Source organism: Bufo gargarizans, chromosome 5 (assembly GCF_014858855.1).
Source record: "Bufo gargarizans isolate SCDJY-AF-19 chromosome 5, ASM1485885v1, whole genome shotgun sequence".
NCBI lineage: Eukaryota > Metazoa > Chordata > Amphibia > Anura > Bufonidae > Bufo > Bufo gargarizans.
The window spans coordinates 189781187-189805709 of record NC_058084.1 but is presented as its reverse complement, the minus strand read 5'-3'; the positions used below and the strand labels follow the sequence as shown (position 1 = coordinate 189805709).

The following is a 24523-nucleotide window of genomic DNA, read 5'->3' as shown; positions in this document are numbered from 1 at the left end:
GAATGACTTGTTCAAAAAGTCAAAGATCATAAGGTTTCATTATGATAACATCTGGGCATAGTCTGGGCTCAAGGGTTAACGTAAAATATTCAACATAGTTCAATGTTATCAAGCTCTATCATAGCGGTCACTGAAATGACGCCATTTGAAATAAGCAAATCATTTTATTGCAGGCCCCTTAAAGGCGTTTTCTGAGACTTTATACTGTTGACCTATGCTCTGGGTAGGTCAGTATCTGATCAATGGGGGAGAGGGGGTCTGACACCCCCGCCAATCAGCTGTTTGAGAAGGTACTGGTACTGCCAGTAGCACCGCAGCCTTCTCTAAGCTGACCAAGCACAGCACCATCCATTTGATTGCAGCTGCATTTAGTATAGCAGCTCAGCCCCATTGACTTCAATGGGACTAAGCTACACCTAGGCCATGTGACCGCTGACCGAGACGTCTTATGGTCTAGGCCAGTGATGCCCAACCTGCCCAACTACAACTCCCAGCATGCCTGGACAGCCTACAGCTATTAGGGCATGCTGGGAGTTGTAGTTTTGCGACAGCTGGAGGGCAGCAGGTTGAGCATCCCTGGTCTTGGCGAAGCTGAAAGAAGGCCACAGCACTACGGCGAATGCCAAGGTTTTCTCAAACAGCTGATCGACGGGTGTTGGACACCCAATTATCAGATACTAATGACCTATCCAGAGAATAGGTCATCAGTATAAAAGTCTTAGAAAACCCCTTTAAAGGGGTCTCCAGCCTTGAAGCCTGCAACCAAGATCGGTGCCCCTGAACATAGAAAAGAAAGACTCAACTGTCTGTGGTCCCATCACTGCTCCGTTTCCAGCCACACCCAGTCCTCGCAGTACTACGAAGCAGGCACAGAGGATTGAACACTGCATCGCAGAAAGAACCAGCTGCTTTATGGTCGTAAACGAAGCAGTGGCAGGACCAGGAACAGTTGAGTCTTCATTTTTTATGTTCAGGGGAACAGGTCTGGACCAAAGGAGGTTGTGGGAAAAAATGAAAGCAGCAGCATTGAAACAAAAATGGTTGGGATCAAACCAAACAATCTCAATAATTGCCCGATCATGAACATAGGTGGCAGCTGCACTTGCATGCAGAAATCATCTCCTTGGTATGGGGACAAACGGTCATCACGGAGATCACTCATTCCCATACAGATTCATTGTTCTAGAGGTCTATATATAGGATGATGCGCTGCCAGCAAATGATGATTTGATGTATCGCATAAAAGATGTGGTCACCCAATGAGCAAACATTTCCTCATTAATCAGGTGATTGGGGTTACACCCCATGGGGCAGTTATCAGGGACAAGCATTGGTCCGTATGCTCAACACTGATCAAACGGCCTTTACTTTCATCCCATTAGACAGCTGTGGGGTAAAGCAAGGTCATACATGGCAGAATTATTGTATCTAGAGCCCATGTCCTGCAGCGTGCAGAAAGAGCGCGATATACAAGGGCTTCTCTCTCCTCGTTCTAGCGATCGCTGGAGGTCTCAGAACTCAGACCCCCACCAATCAAAACTTTTAATAAGCCCTATAAGGTTCACTGCAGTCAAGAACACGTCTAACTATGCACATATAAACATAGATGCAGTATAGTGTTAACCAGCACTAAACAAACATTATTGCCAGATTTTTTTTTTTTTTTTATCTTTTTGTTTCCGTAGAAACAACTTCTTTATAACTGGAGCTTTGACAAAGGAGATCCCAAGGAATAATAATCACGTTACCATAGAAACAAATGACTGCTCTAAGAATGAAGCATGTGCAGACGATATACACAAGTGAGTAATAAATACCAAATCATCCAGCCAAACCTGCAGTTACTGATAAAAGTTTCATCAGCGAGACGTGCGGTATGTGACCGCTCTCCGCCAAACAGCAGATACTGTACTGCAAAGGAGTCTAAAGATTTTCTAAGGTTTTGGCTTCAATAATAGTGAAAATGCTAAACCTTTAATCAATCTCATGTCTGAAAGCTCATCTTGGGGATTTCTGCTCTGGGCTTTAAACATACAGTCTGCTGTTTCTCTATGGACACATTTATTGTCTTTTACTTTTATCTCTTCTATTGTTTAAATCACATGTTTATGTTAAACATATTTTTAAAGATTTTTTTGATGATGTTATTTATAATTTTCCATGTCAATATCTATAGTTAAACAAAACCCATACAATCCTGCAGTTTTCGCACTGGCCACTAAGCTTAATATAAGGCACCACTTCTTGGTCTGTACAGATCACTTTACTGCTTAGGCATTCATTCCGGATCCGGCCTTGCGCAAGTGTTCGGATTTTTGGCCGAGCAAAAAGCGCAGCATGATGCGCCTATTTGCTGCGGCCAAAAAAAAAGTTTCCGTTCGGAACTGAAGACATCCTGATGCATCTGAAGGACGGACTGGTCCATCAGAATGCATTAGGAAAATCCTGATCAGGATTCTTCCGGCATAGAGCCCCGACGACGGAACTCTATGCGAAGACTATAACGCAGGTGTGAAAGGGCCCTTAGTCAAGTTTGCCATTGAATGATAGGAAAAAAACCGGACACGGATCACGGGACCCGGATGGACAATCTTGGGTGCATCCGTGATTTTCACGGACCCAGACTTTGGCCGTGAAAAAAATAGGACGAATATTTTTTTCACGGCTGGAAAACACGGGTCACCAGCGGCGCGGTGTAAAAACCCGGTGCAGAAGCAGCGTTTTCAACGGACCATTGAAAGTCAACGGAGCCGCAGAAAAACACGTCTAACGGCACAACGGCCACGGGTGCACACAACGGTCGTGTGCATGAGGCCTTATGCTCATCATGAAAGGGGCTGTGCCAGTAAAGGGTTTCTACCACTTCGTTTTCACATAATTAGGTGTCAGACACTAGCGATCCTCTAGTGTCTGCTCTGCCAAACAATCCTAATATAATAGCTTTTGTGGCAGCCGTTTCACTAAAAAAAGAACTTATATTGATATGCTAATGACCCTCTAGGCGATCAAGCGGACAACTTCTCGCGCATGCGCTGTGCACATCTGTATTCGGCGCATGCGCAGTGAATGTCCGACCGCTTCCCTGCTCAGACATCTCCACTGCGCCTGCGCCGATGACGTCATAGTGCTCCATCGGCGCAGGCGCAGTGGAGATGTCTGAGCAGGGAAGCGGTCTGACATTCACTGTGCATGCGCCGAATACAGACGCGCACGGCGCATGCGCGAGAAGTCGTCCGCTTAATCGCATTCCGGAGGAGATGGGCGGGCTGGAGGGACGCGCTGGGCGGCGGCATCTTGTGAAGGTAGACCGATCCTCTAGGTGCTAATGACCCCCCCATAGCACCTAGAGGGTCATTAGCATATCAATATAAGTTCTTTTTTTAGCGAAACGGCTGCCCCAAAAGCTATTATATTAGGATTGTTTGGCAGAGCAGACACTAGCGGATCGCTAGTGTCTGACACCTAATTATGTGAAAACGAAGTGGTAGAAACCCTTTATGGGCATTTGCCCCTCATGGTGTCATTGAGACATATGTTATGTCTTGTTGGTGACCATGTCTCTCTCCACCCTCCTTCTTTCTCTCCTTTTCCCGACATTTATTTCTCCTCAGGTAAACCTGTTGTTAGCCGGCAGCTGAAGTAAAGGTGATTGGCAGAAAAGGGTTGCTGGGCAAAGGGCTATTTTTAGTTTGGCAATAGATTGGTCAAGGGCAATTTTCGGCAGGAAGAAGGAGTATTTATAGAAGACACTCAGCACTCAAAGCTCTGTCAGCGGCTGGTGAGAGAAGAAAGAAGATCGTGTCCCGCCCGCCCTCCCAAGGGTTTAGGTGCGGTCTTTTGAAAAGGGGGGAGGTGGGGGGGGTTAGTCGCTCAGCCTTACTGGGTGGACTCTTGATGAGTAGTGCACTAATGGACTTGAGTTAATATTGGTGGGAATTTGAATGGTTTAATAATTTATGGAATTTTATTATTCATAATAATAGTTTAATAAAAGACCACGGCCATTTTTATCCACAATGGTAGTCTTTTGTATTTATTGTAATGGTAAGGTTAAATTGTCGAGTATGGCACCATGTCAGGCAGTATTAAGGATACTTTCACACTGGCGTTTTGGCTTTCCATTTGTGAGATCCGTTCAGGGCTCTCACAAACGGTCCAAAACGGATCAGTTTTGCCCTAATGCATTCTGAATGGAAAAGGATCCACTCAGAATGCATCAGTTTGCTTGCAGTGTTTTGGTGTCCGCCTGATGACACTGAGCCAAACGGATCCGTTCTGACACACAATGTAAGTCAATAGGGACAGATCAGTTTTCTATGACACAATAGAAATCGGATCCGTCCTCCATTGACTTTCAGTAGTGTTCAAGACGGATCCGTCTTGGCTATGTTAAAGATAATACAAACGGATCCGATCTGAACGGATTCAGACGGTTGTATTATCTGAACGGATCCGCACCAAACGCGAGTGTGAAAGTAGCCTTACGATGACAGATATCACCTCTGTATAGATAATACAGGATCCACCATTCACAATAGGTGATATCACAGCTTATCTACTCCCTCCTGAACTCTGCACAGATTCACAATGCAAGTCTAGAAAAATTTCCTATAGTCACTGAGGTCCTCTCCTGACAATTGTTTTTATGGTCCATGGGGCTGCCGTAAAGCAATTCTCTCAACGTTTTCTAAATGCGGTTTAGAACAGCTCAGGCAAGATGGCCGCCCCCATAATAATCTTCAGGAAATAGCACTCAGAAACAGCTGGATATCTGACTTGGCTATATTCCAATTTCAAATGCCAAGGCTTTTTGGAAAGTTGGATTTTGACTCAAAGGGAGCCACTTCCAATAGGTGGCACTGGGGAGATGGTTCTCTTTATTGGGAGATACCTCTACGCATACACTACAAAGTGTGAAATCTGTGGCCGAAATCTGCACTATAAACGCACATTCTGCAGATTTAAAATCCGCACCGCAACTCAAGTTACGTGCAGACTTAATTTCAGAAACCGTCGGCAGTGTACGGATGACAGTTTACAATCCCACCCATTTGCTGCTCCAGTAGATGCTGCAGTGTTATAGAGGATTTGCGCAGGTTAAATCTGCAGTACAAGTGAATGAGAATTTGCCACATGCTGTGGACATTGCCCACGTGGAAAGGGGAGCATAGTGTGGACTTTCCAACCTGCAGCATGCTTATTCTGTTCTGCAAAGGTTGCAGATTTCACCACTTTTTGTGCGGCAGGGATGGAATCCGCTGTGAATCCTCAGCACAATCTGCCTGTAACACATTCAGATTTTGCTGCAGATTTGCAGCGAGATCCACCGGGGAATATATCAGTCCACGATATACCCTGTATATGCAAACAGTTATAGTGTGCAATTCTGAAAAGTAAGGTTTCATACACATTATATACCGCACACTGCATGCTGTTTAGTACTGTTTATTGCACTGTATTCCCCATATCTAGCTTAGCACAGATGTAGTGGGAAGGAAATTATAAAAACTAGAGTTTCATACCTGTGCTTGAGAAAGATGCTCCAAATTTATTACAAAGTGCAGGCCTCAATAAATTTGGCTCATTTTCTGGCAAAGTGCCCAAAAATCTAATGTACACCCCCTACAAGCTACAATAAACACCGTAGAAACTGCAGCAAACTTTGTGAAAGCTAAAATTTGTGTCAGTCTCAAAACTTTTGGATACAACTGTAAATAAAAAAGAATGTGTATATTACCGGATAGAAATAAAAATTTGAACTCAAGTAAAAAAAAAAAATATATAAAAAATTTTTTTAATTACAAAATCGAATTACTAAATAAAACACTCATTTTACAACTGTGCACAATGCAGATTTTCCTATGATTACATAGAGAAACTGTGTTACCTGAACACTGACCTAGAAAAACCAGAAGGAGTCTATTTCAGTATTGTCTCCAGAGAGGTATTCTCTCTTTAATGTCTTCTCAGTTCCCTAGTTTCTGACGCATATACCAGTATATCAGAGAATATATATATATATATATATATATATATATATATATAAATATTGTATTTTATATGAAAATATGACCCCCCCCCCCCCCCCCCTTCAGAGATACTGTATTGTGGATAGAGGCGCATTAAACTATTTCACATGCAATACACAGCTGTATTGGGTATAGACAAATGTAAGGAATACTCTATAGCTGTGATGGCTAACCTCCGGTACTCCAGCTGTGGTAAAACTACAACTCCCAAGATGCACACTTGCTTGGCTCAGAAGTCGATAGAAATGAATGGAGAATGCTGGAGGTCATAGTTTCACCACAGCTGGAGTAGTGTAGGTTAGCCATCACTGCTCTATAGCAGGGCTGGCCAACCTGCGGCTCTCCAGCTGTTGTAAAACTACAACTCCCACCATGCCCTGTCGAAGGCTGATAGCTGTAGGCAGACTAGGCATGCTGGGAAATGTAGTTTTGCAGGTTGGCCAGCCCTGCTCTATAGCAAAAGTTTTTGGTCATTAAACAAGGCACAAAAAAAACAGACAAATATTTGGGTATATGCAGAGTGTGTAGCATGCTAGTCTTAGGCTGGGTTCACACCTGAGCGTTTTACAGCGCGTTCCTACGCGCTGTAAAACGCTCAACAAGGAGAAACCAATGATTCCCTATGGGAATGGTTCACACTTGGGCGTTTTACAGCGCGTACGATCGCGCTGTAAAACGCCCGACGCTCCAAAAAGTACATGAGCGACTTTTGGGGCGTTTGTGGCCATAGGACACTGTAGTGAATCACACAAACGCGCGTCAAACGCGCGTTTACTATTACAAAAACGCGCATAAAAATGCGCGTCAAAAACGCGCGTAAAACGCGCGTTTGCGCAACGCTCAAGTGTGAACCCAGCCTTAGGGTACTTTGACACTAGCGTTTTTTTCTTTTCCGGCATAGAGTTCTGTCCTAGGGGCTCTATATCGGAAAATAACTGATCAGTTTTATCCCCATGCATTCTGAATGGAGAGCAATCCGTTCAGGAGGCATCAGGATGTCTTCAGTTCAGTCTTTCTGCCTTTTCAGAACGGAGTTAATACCGCAGCATGCTACAGTTTTATCTCCGGCCAAAGTCTGAAACACTTGCCGGAATGCCGGATCCTGCATTTTTTCCCATTGACAAGCAATATTGCTTGTCCGGCCCAGAGTGTTCCGGCAAAACAGATCCAGCATTGCGGTCTGCACATGCTCAGACCACAAAAAATGTAATGCCGGATGGGTCTTTCCAGATGACACCGGAGAGAAGGATCCGGGATATCAATGCATTAGTCATACGGATCGGGATCCTGATGCATCTGACAAATGCCATCAGTTTGCATGCGTTTTGACGGATCCGGCAGGCAGTTCCGGCGATGGAACTGCCTGCCGGAATCCTCTGCCGCAAGTGTGAAAGTACTATCATATGGTGCGCTGGTGTAAAAGGGGCTACATTTATTAAGATGCGCAGGGCAGTCCATGCACCAGAAACTGAAATCTAGTTAGACACCGACATAGATTTCATATGTGATTTAGGGTAATTTTCTGGCTTAAATAATGCTAAATGTGTCCGTTTGCATAATCCCCATCCCATCTTACTATTTAGAAAAGTGGCGTAAATGAACAAAAATTTTCAAATCTGTGCACAAAAATGGACATGGAAAAAAGATTTTCTACACCAGAAAACTGGCAGAAAAGCTTTGATAAATGCCCACATGGCGTTCTCTCAAAGTGGTATTCTCGTTTTTAGATATTGATGACCTATACTCCAGATAGGTCTTCAATGTCAGACTGGAGGGAACCCGACACCTCCAACAACGAGCCGTTTTCAGCATTTGCCGGATCTGGAAACGACACAGTGGACTGAGCCGGAAGTAGAAGGCCGTGCTGGTGTACTGAAGCTCAGCTCCCATTTAAGTTGATAGGCGCTGAGCTGCGGTACGCCGGTACTGCCCCTGCACAATGGACGGTGGTTTCTGCTTTCAACTCCATTCACTGTTATGTTTTCAAAACTGGCAGCTACGGAAGACAGCTAATGGTGGAGGTGGTGGGTGTCTGATATTAGTGATCTGTCTGGAAGATAGGTCATTAATATCTAAAAGCTGGAATACCCCTTTAAATTTAGTGAACGCTTCCTTGCGCCCAAATGTATATAGGTTTTTATAATGGCGAATGTATGCTACTATATGCGTGTATGGTGGCTATCAGAGACTGTGTATTGTATTACATGAGTATTTTCTGATATATACAAATATAAAAAATATTAATAACGTTTTGCATATATATATGCCTGATGTGACCAGCCTCAGTTCAAAGTTACCCTGCACACGGGTGCGGACTGTCATGCAGAAATTGCGCACAAATTTCTGTGTGGATTTCTATGTATTTCCGCAGCAAAATGTGTTACTTGTGGTTTTTAGTGCAGAACTAATGCGGTTTCGCAGCAGATCTCACCCTTGCATTTAATAAGGGTTCAATCTGCACAAAGAATTGTCATGCTGCGGATTTCAAAATGCGCACGGCAGGTCAATTTCCGCACATAACAAAAACGCAAAGTGTAAATGAGATTTGAGAACTCGTACACTTCGCGGTTTTTCCCGCACAAGAATCTGCGCGTAGTCCGCAACACGTGTAAGCATTTTATTTATTTTTTGCTTTTGAAAATATCCCATATGCTTAGCACATTAAGGGTCTATTCACACGTCCGTTTTTTCTTTCCTGATCTGTTCCGTTTTTTGCTGAACAGATCTGGACCAGATCTGGACCCATTCATTTTCAATGGGTCCTGAAAAAAAAAAATCAGACATTGTGCTGTCCGTTTTTTTTCAGGACCCATTGAAAATGAATGGGTCCAGATCTGGTCCAGATCTGTTCAGCAAAAAACGGAACAGATCAGGAAAGAAAAAACGGACGTGTGAATAGACCCTTAAAGTGAGCAAAGGATTGAAGAGGAACAGGAATGCAACCACTGAAACCGAAGGTAACTGAATGCCACTGCGCCAATGAACGTAATACCCACTGTGGGGATGAGCAGTGGCATCAGAGCACTGCCAACAATTTTCACACTTGTCTAGAGAAAGTGTCAAGTTCCCTGCAAGACAAAAATTCCACCCCAGATAAGTCATTAGGAGATTATCTAGTTCACAAAACTGCCATTTAAATAAACGCATCAGTGTGCCAAGACGATATACTGAACAAGTGCCAGCTCCTGCACCTACTGCCCTCCAGCAACAAGACACGGTATTAGAGGATGCCAATAACAAATCGTTAATTATATATGATCATTTACTTTTATATACTGTACCACCCTGAAAATCAGCAAATGTCTACACTGTACAGCTGAGGTGTTAAAGGGGTAGTCCTACTTATCGAATATGTATAGGATATGCCTTAAATATCCAACAGGTGTTGGTGTCACCTCTGGGACCTGCTACTAGTCTAATTTTATGGCATATTATGATAGGATATGACATGGCATTTATCCTATCAATCCTGGTGGTCTTAGCACATAGTCTCCTAATACTGACAGTCAGGCCAGCGAGAGCCCCCCTGTAGAGACTCAATTACAGCGTTACACTAATGTACGCCATGCTCTTCTGTTGGCATCCTTACCTAGGCCTAGAAAGACAACAGAGCAGTCGTACTGTCATCCCTATTCTACATCTACTATTATAATAAGGATTACCTTTCAGATAATATCTTCCCTTCACAGCAGCATTCAACAGATAATGGACCACCTATCTATAAAAGGAGGCCTTATAAACTGTGCTGACTGCTCCTCAGTATAGGTCATCAATATCAGATCGACGGGGGACCGACATCCAGGACCTCCTCTGATCAGCTGGTTGAAGAGAAGACCGCACTCCGTGTGAGCGCAGCCTTTCCATCATTGTTTACCTGCTCGCCGTCGACATCGCAGAGGTGAGCGAGTGTAATTACAAGATGCTGTCCCATTCAGTTCTATGGGGCGGCTCATTCCTATACACTATTAATCACACCGGCTCATCGCAGCAATATTGACTATGAGCAGGTAAACAAAGAAGGAAAGGCTGCGCTCGCAAGGAGCACAGCCTTCTCTTCAACCAGGTGATCGGCGGCGGTTTACTGTTGAAACCAGCCATACATTCTAGAAAAATTGTTTTTAATTAATACAAAGTTAAAAATACCCTTTCTGTAGGAAGTGTCCCTTTAAAAACCTAACCTTGCTAATAGCCATGCTTGACATCAAAGTGTCCCATACTTTCCCATATCGGTAGGATCTATAGCATTGTCCATCATCTTCCTGCATGAAAAGAACTACAAGGAAGGTTGAACCTGAAAGTGGCCATATACCTTAGAGCAGTGATGGTGAACCTTTTAGAGACCGAGTGCCCAAACTGCACCCAAAACCAACTTACTTATCACAAAAGTGCCAACACGGCAATGTAACGTGGATACCAATATAGTGAATCTTCCATCTACCGTACTTTATCATTTAGCTATACTAGCCTTCGACATGCCTATTCCTTCTTTCCCTCAGAATTCTGTCATCAAGGGGGAGTCATGACACTCCCAAACACAACACAGTAGAAGGTCAAAGAGGTCCTCCAAAGTTGGTAGGTTTGGCCGGGATTCCTCTTACATGTAAGGGCACCATAAAAGCATTGTATGCCCGTGACAAAGCCATGTACATGGAGCTTGTACAGTGAAACACAGACGCCCAGATTTACTAATCCTATAAATAAAGTAGTATAGACGTCTGTCTAGACCTGCACCAGACTTATCGCTTGGGCTCAGGCTGGATGATGAATGTGGTGCAAGGATAAACGGTACCTCTTTCTCTGGCTTTACACCAACTATTGTTTGGCTTTGAGACAGATTTTGATGCCAGAATTGTGGCTCAAGATTGTAGCAAAATGGTGCATACTGAGCTCAGAAAAGAAACCTCTAGAAACCCTAGATGCCCCAAATGACACCAATATGAGCCACACTTCAGACCGATTTTTGGCGCAGACACATTCGAAATCTTAGACTCTCTACAGTTTCATATTATGACGCCGTAGACACCCTGTTGCCACCATCAGCACTGTTTCATGGGGAGAATACCTCTATCAAAATTTATAAGAAACCTCAAACTGAGTAATAAAACACTGAAAACTTCACACAAGAGGATAAGGGTACCAGAAAAGGATAACGCTAGTGTGAAAGTACCCTAACCCAGACATATTTCCTAGTGTTTTTTTTTTTTTATATATATATATATATATATATAGATCATTTTACAAATGCTCTTTGGATACAGATCTTCAATTTTTTAGGCTAAAACAATCTTTTTGAATAATGACCCGACGCTTCCAGAATTATTTAGCCAATTAATAAAAGAGTAAGAACCTCAGTGTAGCCTACCCCCACCATATAGCATACACATGGCACGACAGGTAGAAGTGCGGTCAGGCAGGAAATATGTAATCATTCTACAAGAAGAATGTCACATACTGGAGAGAAACAAGTTCCACCGTACAATAAAATGCAGACGTGACTAAACAAAGGACGTGGGGCGAGTGGAAAACCTAATGCGATCCAGAAAATCTACACTGCAGCTACAGCAATATGCGGGTGACAGCGGGATAAAAAGCTGTACGATTATGGGATCCAACAAGGCGTTCAATATCAATAAGTGTTTTAGAGTTTTTATGAACACGACCTACTAAATTCAGTTACATGAGATCGCCGTCATACAGTTCTATCGGTGGGAAGTGATTACCGGTACTTGATTTCGGGCATGTTCCCAGGTGCGGTAAATCTGCGGTGCTGCGCAGTCACAGTGAAGTGAATGGGGTATTTTTATAAAAATCTACACGCTGACACAGTAACCTGCACATAACTTGACACTCGCTGCAGATTTTAAATCCTCAGTATGCCAATTGACGTTGTGGATCTGTTGCGGATTTCACCTGTTGCCATACAGGGAACTAACATCTGCAGCAAATCCTTAAATCCTCTGCAGCACAATTTGATGTGGATTATGCCCAGATCTGCAGAAAATCTGTGCCATGTGGGAAGATAACCTAAAAGGTGCGGAAATTGTCCTGCCGTGCAGACATTGAAATCCGCAGCATGTCAATTGTTGTTGCGTTTTTTTTTTTCTTGTGCGGATTTCGCCCTTTTTAATGGAAGGGTGAGAACAGCAGAAAATCCACTTTAAATCTACTGCAAAAAAAAAAAAAAAACACACATAAAAACGCACAACTGCGCAATTTAAAGTAGCTGCACACAGTGCAGATTTGTGTGCAGAAAATCTACATTAAATCCAAACATAAATCTGCACTATTTATTGGGGGGGGTTTTGTGCGGTATTTCATGCGGATTCACCACAGATCTCGCCCTTCCATTGAAAAGGGTGAAATCTGCACAAGAAAAATGCAATAGACATGTTGCAGATTTCAAAATCAATTTCTGGCCCAAAAAATAAATTAAAAAAAAAGCAGTGTGCACATAAGACAATCTCAGACACTTTGCTGGTACTGTATTAGACTACGGTTTTTCGCGTGAAAAGAAAAACGGGTGTAATCTGTACAGTTTGCAGCCATCCTAAGGCCATATAAACAGATGCCAGATTTGTTGCAAAATTTCATGTGCATAGATTTCTGCAAGCCCAAGCCCAATAGGACAGTTGCCGAAATGTGGCGTGACTATCGGCTATGGCTTCTTACTGCAGCAGACGACACTACTGTTAGCAAAGTGTGAACAGAGGATTCACAAACTATTATATATGCCTGTACTTGTGACGGTCAACTGCTCGATCCAATGTTACTAGAAACTGCAAAAAAAAAAAATAATAATCTGAAAACTACTAAATTTGATCTACACCAATAGTAACGTTCTACAATACAATCACAACAATAGTAAGATTACATTCCGGACATCCTATATCCTACAGTACCTTCTTCCATACACTCCAGCTGATCGGCAGAATCGTCGTAGGGTATCTCCTGGTCATTTTCACAGTCACACTCATAGCTTTCTTCATCAATCAATGGCTCAATAAAGGACATCATTAGAAGTAGTTATATCCAAGGGTTGGAGTACAATCCTCTAATAAAGGACAGCCGGGGTCCTAATAGTTAAAGGGACAGGTTGTGTGACCCCTTAGGGGCCACATGTGTGGCACGTTTACAGGACAGTGGGTGCCCCATGTATGGGGCAGCATCCCTGATCCGTCACATACTTAAAGCAGAGGACTATGCGATTAACCTGAGCACTCCTCACCGCTGACACATAAGTGCAACCAGCAGGGACTGGGATCCACCCAAGTGAACCAGTGAGCACCTGTAATACTGACAGGTAGGCTACTCGTAGGTGTATAGATGAGAAGCCGTCTCAGCTACAGAACAACATTTTAAAATAAACTGCACAAAAAACTATAGCGTCCAGAAAAAGAGACACACAGTAAAAAGTCTGTTCTTCTTATCCTGTCCTCCCCTATTGTAGTGTGAATGGTATATTCCCAGCAAGTTTCATAGCAACTGCAGCAAGGAAGTGGCGGCTGATACTACACCTAGCAGAGGGTGGGACAACAGGTTACCAAGTCAATGAATCATTAACCCTGCAATGACGTAAAAAAAAATGAAATTCCACGGTCCTCCAGGCAGAGCCGCACTGTACACAGCAGATGGGTGACGACACCTGCCATTTTCAAAATAATATTATATATATATATATATATATATATATATATACACACACATATACACATATACACTTTCACACCTCTGATTTGAATACAGTCAGGCTGTTCCGGATCCAACGATGCCGCGGACGGAATGTTCGCCAGCCCCATTAAGTATAATGGGGTCCGGCAGAGATCTGTACGCATTCCAGCAGACATGTGGAGAAACAGCTGGACACTTTGTGTCCAGCGATCCTCCGTTTGTCTGCTGAAAACGACCATGCCAGAGGTATACACCGGAGGTGTGAAAGTAACCTTATACATATATATCATTAATTCAGGAGTGGATTTGTTGACATTTTCTCAAAAAGGCGCACAATAATACAATGAATTACATCTGTAAAAAATGTGTATCTGATAGAATAGAGCCCCGTGGGCCTGGCATACTGTCCCTCACAGATGTCTAATAGGTAAAGTGAGGTCTATAGGCTTGGAAAGTATAGTCTGTAATTGAATTGAAACTGGCTGAAGGACCGTGTCCAGAGAGTTGTGGTCAAGTATTCCTATTTGGAATGGTTATAAGTGGTGTACCCCAAGATTCAGTGCTTAGCCCTCTATTATTTAATTTATTTTTTAATGATATCGAGGACAGGATTAATAGCACCATATCTATTTTTGCAGAGGACACCAAGCTATGTAGTACTGTACAGTCTATGGAAGGTGTCCATAAAATACAAGCTTTGATTGGGCATCAACTTAGCAAATGAGGTTCAATGTGGATAAATGTAAAGGAATAGTCTCCATGCATTTTTTATTTTTATTTTTTTGCGGGACCACGGAACGGAGCGACTCAGTGTACTGGCTCCATCTTTTGCGGCCCCATTGATCTGAATGGGTCCGCCTCTGAGCCGCAAAAAATGCGGCTCGGATGTGGACCAAAACAACGTGTGCATGAGGCCATATGCAGGTCAGTTCTGAGCACCAGTCCATAGAAAAGATGTCCTGGAGCTGGAAAAAAGTACAAAGCAGAGCGAATAAACTCATACAAGTCTTAGTTATGAGGAAAGATTAAAATAATTCCATTTATTTAGGCTTGAGAAGAGACGTCTAAGGCCTCTTTCACACCAGCAATAGGGATTATTAAGACCAGCGTCTAAAATGTTGGTCTTAATTAATGACCCCCTATGAATGAATTGCCAAAAGGATGCAAGAAGTCCACTGGGTGTTACCAGTTGGCGTGGGTCCCTGCGCTGATTGGATAGTGTCAGCTTGGGCAGGGACACACCCACAACTCTTAACACCCAGTTGGACCTATAGCATACTGTTTGCAATACAATCACAAACTTCTGGCAGGAATAATAAAGAAATGGTATAACATAACAGTGAAAAGAACAGATGCTCCAGAACTGGATTACATGGGGAATGCAAAGGTTACTAAAGCAGACATGTCAGAAGAGGCGACCGGTCCTCTTTAAAAATCAATCAACGCCTCTGCAAAAAGTCTAGGTGCAGCTTCAGTGGAGAATGGTGATTCACAGATTATCTGACCTGGAAACTCCCCCTTGTAACCATAGCTATGGACATGACAATCCAGATTACGGAATATGAAACAAAAGATACCAATAATAAACATAAAAAAATTGTACAACATTCTATTAAAAAGGATAATGCTCTGGGCAGCCAGCAATCAATGGGGTAAATTTATTAAGACTGGTATTTCCTAAAACAGTTGTCCTATAAAAAAAATAATACAGTTTTCAAAGCAGCACCTGGATTTGAATACTTTTGTAATTGCATGTAATTAAAAATCTAGCATAGCCACTATTATTCAATAAAATGTATCTGTATAGCGCCGCCTGCTGTTTGTGCTTTTTCTTATTTCTTTGTACTGATTACTGAGGTGGACACACATGCTCAGTTTCATCCTTTAACTGCCTCCTGAGCTGTGATAGGGAGATCATGGACACGCCCCCTTAGCTGTGATAGGGAGAGCATGGGCACGCCCCCTTAGCTGCAGCAGAAAAGACACTCCCCTTTAGGGTACTTTCAAACTTGTGTTTTTCTTTTCAGGCATAGAGTTCTGTCCTAGGGGCTCTATACCGGAAAATAACTGATCAGTTATATCCCCATGCATTCTGAAAGGAAAGTAATCCATTCAGGATGTCTTCAGTTCAGTCTTTTTGACTGTTCAGGACGGAGATAATACCGCAGCATGCTGCGGTTTTGTCTCCGGCCAAAAAAACGGAACAGTTGCCTGAATGCCGGATCCGGTATTTTTTGTCATACGGATGTATTAGTGCCAGATCCAGCATTAAAAATACCGCAGTGCTGGATCAGTCCTTCTGGTCTGCACATGCGCAGACATTTAAAAATGTGAGAAAAAAATTTGAAACTGATCCGTTTGTCCGTATGACAAAACGGACAGACGGATCCATTCTTGCAATGCATTTGTGAGACGGCTTCTGGAGTGCGGTCTTTAACAGCTGATTGGGAAAGGGGGCCTGGTGTGGGAGCCCTGCTGATCTGATATTGACTACCTATCCTAAAACCCCTTTAAAGAGGAGCTGTCACCTCTCCTGACACTTCGATTTTCGGAAATTCTTGCACTCTTCACAAAATAATTCTGCTGTACATTTGCTCAAAACCACAGATCTGAGAGACTGGCTGCACGTTAGGTCATCTGACAGCCTATCTGTTTTGAGTTGTTGCAGTGTTGTTGTTGGTAATGACCACACCTCTTGTCTCAGGTGTAGCTTGTGGTCATTACTGCTCCTCTATTTAGTCTGGGCTCATACTTCATACCAGGCATTATGCTGTTCATCTGATTTCCCTCCTAGAATTTTATGAATAACTTTACAAATGAGTGTTACCAGTTTGGGGTGTGAATCTACATAGTCTGATATTGTCCAACCAGTGCAGATAGTGCCACACAATGTACAGACACTTCCTTTTGACAAGGTAAATGGGAATGCCCACTTATAAAATAAATTTGTTGTCAAAATATTCAAAAATAGGAGGAATAAAAGAGGAACATTACAACGCAGAGCTGCAGAACTGATCTTTCATGGGGAATGTAAGTGTTTAGTCCAATCTCAGCAGAGGACTGGGGTGCCTAGGGCCCACCAGTAAAATTTATTTTGGGGGCCCACCGTACGGATACATTAAAATATTACCTGCTCACACTGCATCAAGATGCTACCAGAATATGGGGGTCCCTGCAGCAACTTTGAGTCTTGGGTAAAAGAGGATACTGGCAGCTTTCCTCTCTACCTAATACTAAACTGGGGAGTATTTTTTTTAATAATCTCTCAAGTTTTTTTATATGAATATAGGCTGTGTTATGTGCCACTTGTGCAGGGGTGGGAAACTAGGGGCCCACCGGGGATTCATCTGTCCCCATGTCGGCCAGTCCGAGCCTGCTTGCAGAAGAAACTGAGCTCTACATGCGCTTCGAAAAGCCTTTAACTATAATTTGCACACACAAGGGGCCAAAATGGGCTGAGTTACAGCTGGGACCGCAGAGGTCGTCTGCTTTGAACCCTTGCATGGCATTCAGCTAGTCAGTTTATGCAGGTTTTCTCCTCAGTGTACGGATCAGCTTTTTGGAAATCTCATCCACTTTGCTTCTACTGAAAATACTGCAAAGTTTCCGCACATATCATCACTGCAGAGAATCTGCAGCATTTACACCTCATGTGGCCATACCGTATAAGAGGACACAGTAAAGGATGGGGAAATGAGGGGACTGGTGAAGAGAGAATGGAAGAAAGGAGTCCCAAACTTACGGTATGTAGTACTGAATGTCAGAATATCCCTATAGCGGATGCCACAAGTCTCTAGCACCCAGCACCACATCCTGAGGACCTCGGTGCCAAGATACGGGTCTGGCTGACTCATGTTCCGGTATTTTCTGCACTCCTAAGGAGCCCTTTAATTTGGTAGTAAGAGATGTGTTGGAAGGTGCGAGACTGCCCCTTTAATACCCGGACAGCTTATTATTGGCTGTCTTACCTTCCTTTATGTCTATGCATACTGAAAAACCGTACAACGCATGCATTATTTCAACATCACAGTCTGAACGTCTTCTGTGTTTCCATAGTTACACAATCCGATGCTGCATATATTTATTTGTGACCAAATCAAGAGTAAAACGAAGAATGACATAACTAGACAGAGAGTTAGTTGAGGATAGGTCATCAATTTCCGACTGGTGGAGGTCTGACTCTTGGCATATCAGCTGTTTGAAGGGGAGGCGGCGTTAGTTGGAGTTACCTCTCCCATTGACTTGAATGGGAAGAACAGTCGTAATTACACTGCAGGTGAACCTCTGAGGAGAAGTGCTATGATGCCATCAACCAAAAGCCGCCCACCATTCCAGATCCAACTGCTCGCCTTCTGTATCAGCATGCTGCAGCATCCTACTGCTCCCATCTACTATCCTTTCTACTGACGTCTTTGCAGCATGGTCAGGAGAAAATGGCTGGGCACAGAATTCAATGTTCACAAACTCATACGGAGCTCACAAGAGCTACTTCACCTTCACATGTGTCCAGACAGCGCTTCTTAAACTGTGAAGCACCCACTTCTCACCCTGCAGGACTGATCTCTTGTCTTCGGAAATGACATTGCTGTCCCGGCAGCGGCGCTCTGTTATTCTACCTTAACAAGAAGTTACAAGTGTGTAGGAGAGCTCTTGTAGGGTCCTAAGAGCAGGAGTATAAAGGTGGACTGTTATTAGGGGTGGCACTACAGCTTGTACTTGGCTAGCTTTTTAATTGGGGCTGTAATAGGGAAACTGTGGGACCTAAGGAATTTACGGCAGCACAAAATAGATACCACATCCACATGAGGAACCATAGGAGTTCCAAAATATTTCCTGCTTCAAAGCCAATTTTGCCTGCCAATGGTCAAGGACAGAAAGATGTCCCACGTGTAGAGGTTTTACATGGATCCATGTAACATACAGCTTCACACAGGGAAACATTATTCCCATATTACAGAGATCAGCAACCTCCGGCACTCCAGCTGTTCTGAAACTACAACTCCCAGTATCCTCCCTTCACTTCTATGGGCGTTACAAGAACAGCCAAACAAGTGTGCATGATGGGAGTTTCACAGCTGCCGTTTCTGATCCCCGCCATATTACATAAGGCCTTATGCTTAGATACCCACAGTTTGCACTTATAGAAACTAGTAATGTTACAGGGGTTAACCCATGAATAATGTAAACATTTTTAATCATACATCATATAGTCAATTACAACCTCTAACAAAGCTAGAACCAGTCCTGTACCTTACATGGATTCAGAGATCCCCCCATCCATTGCTCCAACTGTTCTGCTAGATTTATTTCAAGCTGGCAGCTTAGGGAGTGTGTCCTTTCTCAGAGGGCATGTCCTTTCTGCTGCAGCTGGTAGCAGTTGAAGGATGGAGCTGAGCATGTGCTTCCATCTCAGTGAGCAGGACAGAGAGGTTAGAAAAAGGGCAAACAGTAGGTGGCGCTATACAGATTGATTTCATTGAATAACTCCGTAGCGATAATACATAATTTTATTACATTCAATAATGTATTTTTAATTCACATTCAATAATGTATAATTAATTCACATACAAAAGGATCCAGGTGCTGGTTTGAAAACTGTAGAATATTTTTCATGGGACAACCCCTTTAAATTGATACCACACTTTATAAACTTTTAATACACAATACAATTTTAAAAAATGGCTGTGGAGCTTGCTTAAAGGGGTTGTCTGGGATTTTAACATTGATGACCTATCCTCAGGATATCAGACCGGCCTTCATTATTTACCTGCTCGCTATCAACATCGCCGCAGTGAGCCGGTGTGATTACAAGCCGTCCCATTCACTTCTATAGGACGGCTCTGTAGTATACACTTGTATAGGAACGAGCCATCCCAAGAAGTGAATGGGACGTCTTGTAATTACACCGGATCACTGCGGCGATGTTGATGGTGAGCTGGTTGAAGGGATGACAGCGCTTGCACAGGGCATGGCCTTCCCTTCAACCAGCTAATCAGCGGGGGTGATGGGTGTCAGACACCCGCCGATCTGATATTGATGGCCTATTCTGAGGATAGGTCATCAGTATTAAAACCCCTGGAAAACCCATTTAAAGCTGCATAATAAGAAAATGATGATGTCAGCAGGGTATGATTTAGTCAAAGCAAGTTCTGATTCAGTGCATGTCAACTGTGAAAACCAAATGGGGAAGATGGACCTCAGCAGATATGTTACCTGTATGTACTTGTTACTTGTCAATGCTTCCCAACATAAAAGACAATCTTTATAGAAGAGGGCATAATGCGAATAAGGCTACTTTCACTCGCGTTTGGTGCAGAGCTGTCATAGATCTGCACAGACGGATCCGTTCAGATAATACAAACGTCTGCATCCGTTCACAATGGATCCATTTATATTATCTTTAACATAGCCAAGATGGATCCGTCTTGAACACCATTGAAAGTCAATGGAGGACAGGTCCGTTTTCTATTGTGCCAGATTGTGTCATAGAAAACGGATCCGTCTCCATTAACTTACATTGTGTGCCAGGACGGATCCGTTTGGCCTAGTTTTGTCAGACAGACACCAAAACGCTGCAGGCAGCGTTTTGGTGTCCGCCTCCAAAGTGGAATGGAGATGGAACGGAGGCAAACTGATGCATTCTGAACGGATCCTTTTCCATTCAGAATGCATTAGGGTAAAACTGATCCGTTTTGGACCGCTTGTGAGAGCCCTGAACGGATCTCACAAACGGAAAGCCAAAACGCCAGTGTGAAAGTAGCCTAATACGGGAAGAGGAGTTATTATAACGGCACAATATGAAGTATAATAACACAACATTATCAGACTTATTGCAGATTCCTTTCAGATTCCAGCTCCTTAGAGACCACAAGACTGAGAAAATCTGGTTGTGTTTAAACAGCAGGAACATGGCACAGGACTCGCTGGCATTGTCTGTACCCACTCATTCAATCTGAGTTCACGGAGAGCGATGCAGCACCATGCATACTAATAATCTGCCGTCACTTAATTTCATAGTAAATAACACAGACCTAAAAAGTACGGCACAACCAGAATCCACAAAATGAAGCAGGTTATACTACACGATAAAAAGCCTCCTCCTAGATATTCCATATTAGTCCGTTTCTGCAACTCACAAAGACATTGCATCAGGGAAGAAAATGCAAAGCTGGCAGCACGAGGGCGACTGTACAAGTCTCTGTACAGCCATACAAATCTTACAATATAAGCACTAAATGAATATACACATTACTGCGTCGACCCCAATCCTGCTTCACATCTCTTACAAATGGCCTCATAGGTTTTAACCAGATTGTCTAGTCACCACGTGGAGAGCAAATCTTTTACCCCTTCATTGCCAGAGGAGCATTCGACTCCACGGAGGCTGGCTGCCGCGATCCACATGCTCCTTCTGTCCCCAATCCATTCCCAATTCCTACAATGCATGGATTATCACTCCCCCATCAGCAGCAGAAAAGCCTCATTACCATCAGCACAATCCTCGTACCACCAGTCCAGCTGATAATAATCCTCCTCTATGAATTTCTGCATAGTCAGTGCTCCTTACTGCATCGAGGAATCGACTGTCCACCTTCTGAGGTCAGGGGAACCTCAGCCAGGCCTGTGATCATCACATGGCGAAAGCAAAGCTATACGGGGCTGCGACATCACAAACAGCATCTTCCAGAGGCGAGAGGGATGAGTGGGGTACGGGAAACAGATGGGCTTAAAAGGCTGCAGTGCATCTCACTGGCAACATGCTGGAATAAAGAAGCAATGTAGAAGCATCCTGGATGGGAGTTGACATGACTGTCCTATCGATGGGCTGGGATGCTGACGTCAGGGTCACACACCACCACTTGCCTGCTATACGCCATCCTTCCGCTTGGGTCCTGCACATCATTTAGCTTAGTGGTTTCCATAGAGACTGTATGGCTGGGAAATGATGGTGAGGACTCTCACTAGATTAGATTTAGGAACGCTCGGCCTCAGCCCAAACAAAAAATTATTTCGAATGAGAGATGTGGAAGACTTATGTTTTTATTTCTATCATGACAACAGTTTTTCTAAAATGAATTTAGATGTGCATAAAAATATAAAAAATGACACGTGGACAGTTAGCTTAGCCATTGTCAACAGGGGCATACAGCCAGACCCAGCAGAATGAAGTCCCTGGTGGCATTCAGTGTGGCACAGTAAGAGGACGCCGTCACATAGTGGCTACCCTGCAGATTTTAAGCCATGGAATTACAGGCGCAAAATACCGTAAACAGCGTATTACAGTACCGGACAAGTGGATGAGCTGTTACAAAATCTCATCCACACAATGCAGAAATTCACCAACACTGCATTTTTTTAATCCGCAACACGTTTTTCTTTGTGATGCACAGGATGAAAGCTTCAGCAAATCTGCAGCAAAAGTCACACAGATTTAGGCCTCATGCACACGACAGTTCCGTTTTTTTGCGGTCCGCAAAACGGACAAGAATAGGACATGTTCTATTTTTTTTTTTTTGCGGACCACGCAACGGAGCAACGGATGCGGACAGCACACGGAGTGCTGTCCGCATCTTTTGCAGCCCTATTGAAGTGAATGGGTCCACATCCGAACCGACAAAACGGCAGCTCGGATGCGGACCCAAACAACGGCCGTGTAAATGAGCCCTTACAGCGGATTTTGTTGCCGAATTGCAGTAAAATCTCTCTCACTCCCCGAGGCCATACCCTGACCTGATACAGTACAGCTGAAGACATGCTGCCAAAATTGGCTTGGGCTTCATGCACACGGCCGCATCCAGATTCTGATCCACAAACAACTCATCGCACAATACAGATACCTTCCTTGTGCATTCCGGATTTTTTCACTCCCATAAACAGAAAAGGCTATTCTTGTCTGCAATACGGACCAGAACACCACATCTTCTATCATTTGTAGAATGGCCACTCTCTTCATGGCCGCAGAAGAATGAATGGGTCAGTGTGCTATCCTCAAAAAATGAGGCTAGCACATGGATGAAAAAAGAGACGTGTCGTTAAGGCCTTAAAGCTAGGTCTGCGCGACACATAGGACAAGACTACACTGTGACATTTTGTTGCATGACAATCTTATAATGATAGTCTATGGTGTCGCAATGCGACATGCTGCGACTCATCAGTTGCAGAAAAATTCACCTCGAATGGATGTTTTGAGACTGTCACGTCGCAGTGCGACTCAATAGACTATCGTTATAAAAATTGTTGCGCGACATTGGTGCAACAAAATGTCGCGCAAAAAACGTAACAAGATAATTATTATAGTAGGTTGTGTGTTAGCAGGGGAACACAAAAAAAAAAAAAAAAAAAGGTCCTGACAAGTTCATGAAAAAAGAACATGCATCGCATTAATCAGTGGATATGGTGGGCATATTTGCATTTTAGCAGTATCACTAGAAACAATGTCCACCAGCTTTTTGTTTCATATATTTTTTTGCCCTCCATGCATCATTTGTATTCCACGGACACTGCTAGACTGTAAAGGGATTACCAAAGAGTCTCCTACTAACGGTCCGTGAAAACCATGAACACGGGTACCATCCATGTTGTGTCTGTGCTTTTCACGGCCCCATATTCAATAGGCGTGTTTGGGCTGCATTATGGACACATTAAAATAGATGGGTACATGAGCTGTGTGAAGAACACAGACAGCACGCGTCCATGATTCACTGACATGTAAAAGAGGTCTTATCCAGCAGAATTGGACATGGACGCATGGCAAATCTGCAGCAAAAGACACCTGCAATACATGTGGAGTTTTCAGCAAAGTTGCTGCAGATTTCACCGCTTACCATTGAAAGGAGTGAGATCTACAAAGTATTGACATACTGCAAAATGTTTAAATCCGCGCTACCGGTCAATGCAGGCGTGGAGAATTCCCGCAGCATGTGTACAAAGGTGCAAACTTTCTGTTAGTAGACCTGGGTGGAAAATCCACACATATGCATGCGGCCTAGCACAAATATAATACCCTTTGGTTAATATTTTTACCTTACTGTGATTATGCTATAATGACCGATGTCAGTCAGGTAGCAGGCTGGTGTATGTTGCCTCTGTCCCATTAACCTGCCTGACTCCTAAAGCTATCAGTCTTATTCCAGAACAATAAAACTGTTAGGGTTGGGTCTGATGTCACCAGATAACTGCTATGGATAATGTCATCGAGATACTACTGTACCATGTTAAACACCTGCTAATATGTGAGTCACAACCATATCGCGTTATACTCAAGGAAAGGATTGCAGCACATCTGCCACGTTTATTCACATGAACAGAAGCAACGTTTCTACCCTATCCTGGGTCTTTCTCCAGCCAAGAAATGAGAAAGACCCAGATTGAAGTTGAAACGTTGCTGCGGTTCATAACACCTGGAGTCCCGCAATCCTTTCCTTGAGCAGGTGACCCAGGACTATACTTTGTGACGCCCCCAATATACAGGTGAGGAACTGGACTACGGATTCTCCAAATTTATAGACATGACAATAAGTCCTCAATATCCAGCAAGAAACCGCTACAAATATTTTTGAACAAAAGTAAATTAATCAAGAAACTAGGTCTATGGTCCACACCAAGGAAAATAACAAGCTGAACTTTGACCTTCGAGACTGCAAGTAAAAGTAAAGCAGATGAGAAATGTAGCATTGTACGGACTAGATGCATAATCACGCAGGGTGAAGGTTCCAGGAATGGCGAGAAATGTGAACAACCCTCAGCATCCTCCAAGGGTTAATTTACCTACACAAACCCTGGAAAATACTGAACCAATATAACACCTACAAACATAACATGAAGCA

The 24523-nt window shown here is 43.4% G+C and overlaps 1 protein-coding gene across 9 annotated transcripts in view; it reads right to left on the bottom strand.

The window, feature by feature from the left end:
• Positions 1–24523, bottom strand: part of TRAK1 (trafficking kinesin protein 1) — a 219504-nt gene that overhangs the window by 79857 nt on the left and 115124 nt on the right. Inside the window, exon 1 of one of the 9 annotated variants that reach the window (XM_044294145.1) lies at positions 12929–13243. The exons of the other annotated variants lie outside the window; for them this stretch is intronic. Coding sequence (XP_044150080.1) covers positions 12929–13043 — 115 coding nt within the window. The 5' untranslated portion in view covers positions 13044–13243. Of the gene's footprint in view, positions 1–12928; positions 13244–24523 lie in introns of those variants that run through there. 9 annotated transcript variants of the gene reach the window in all.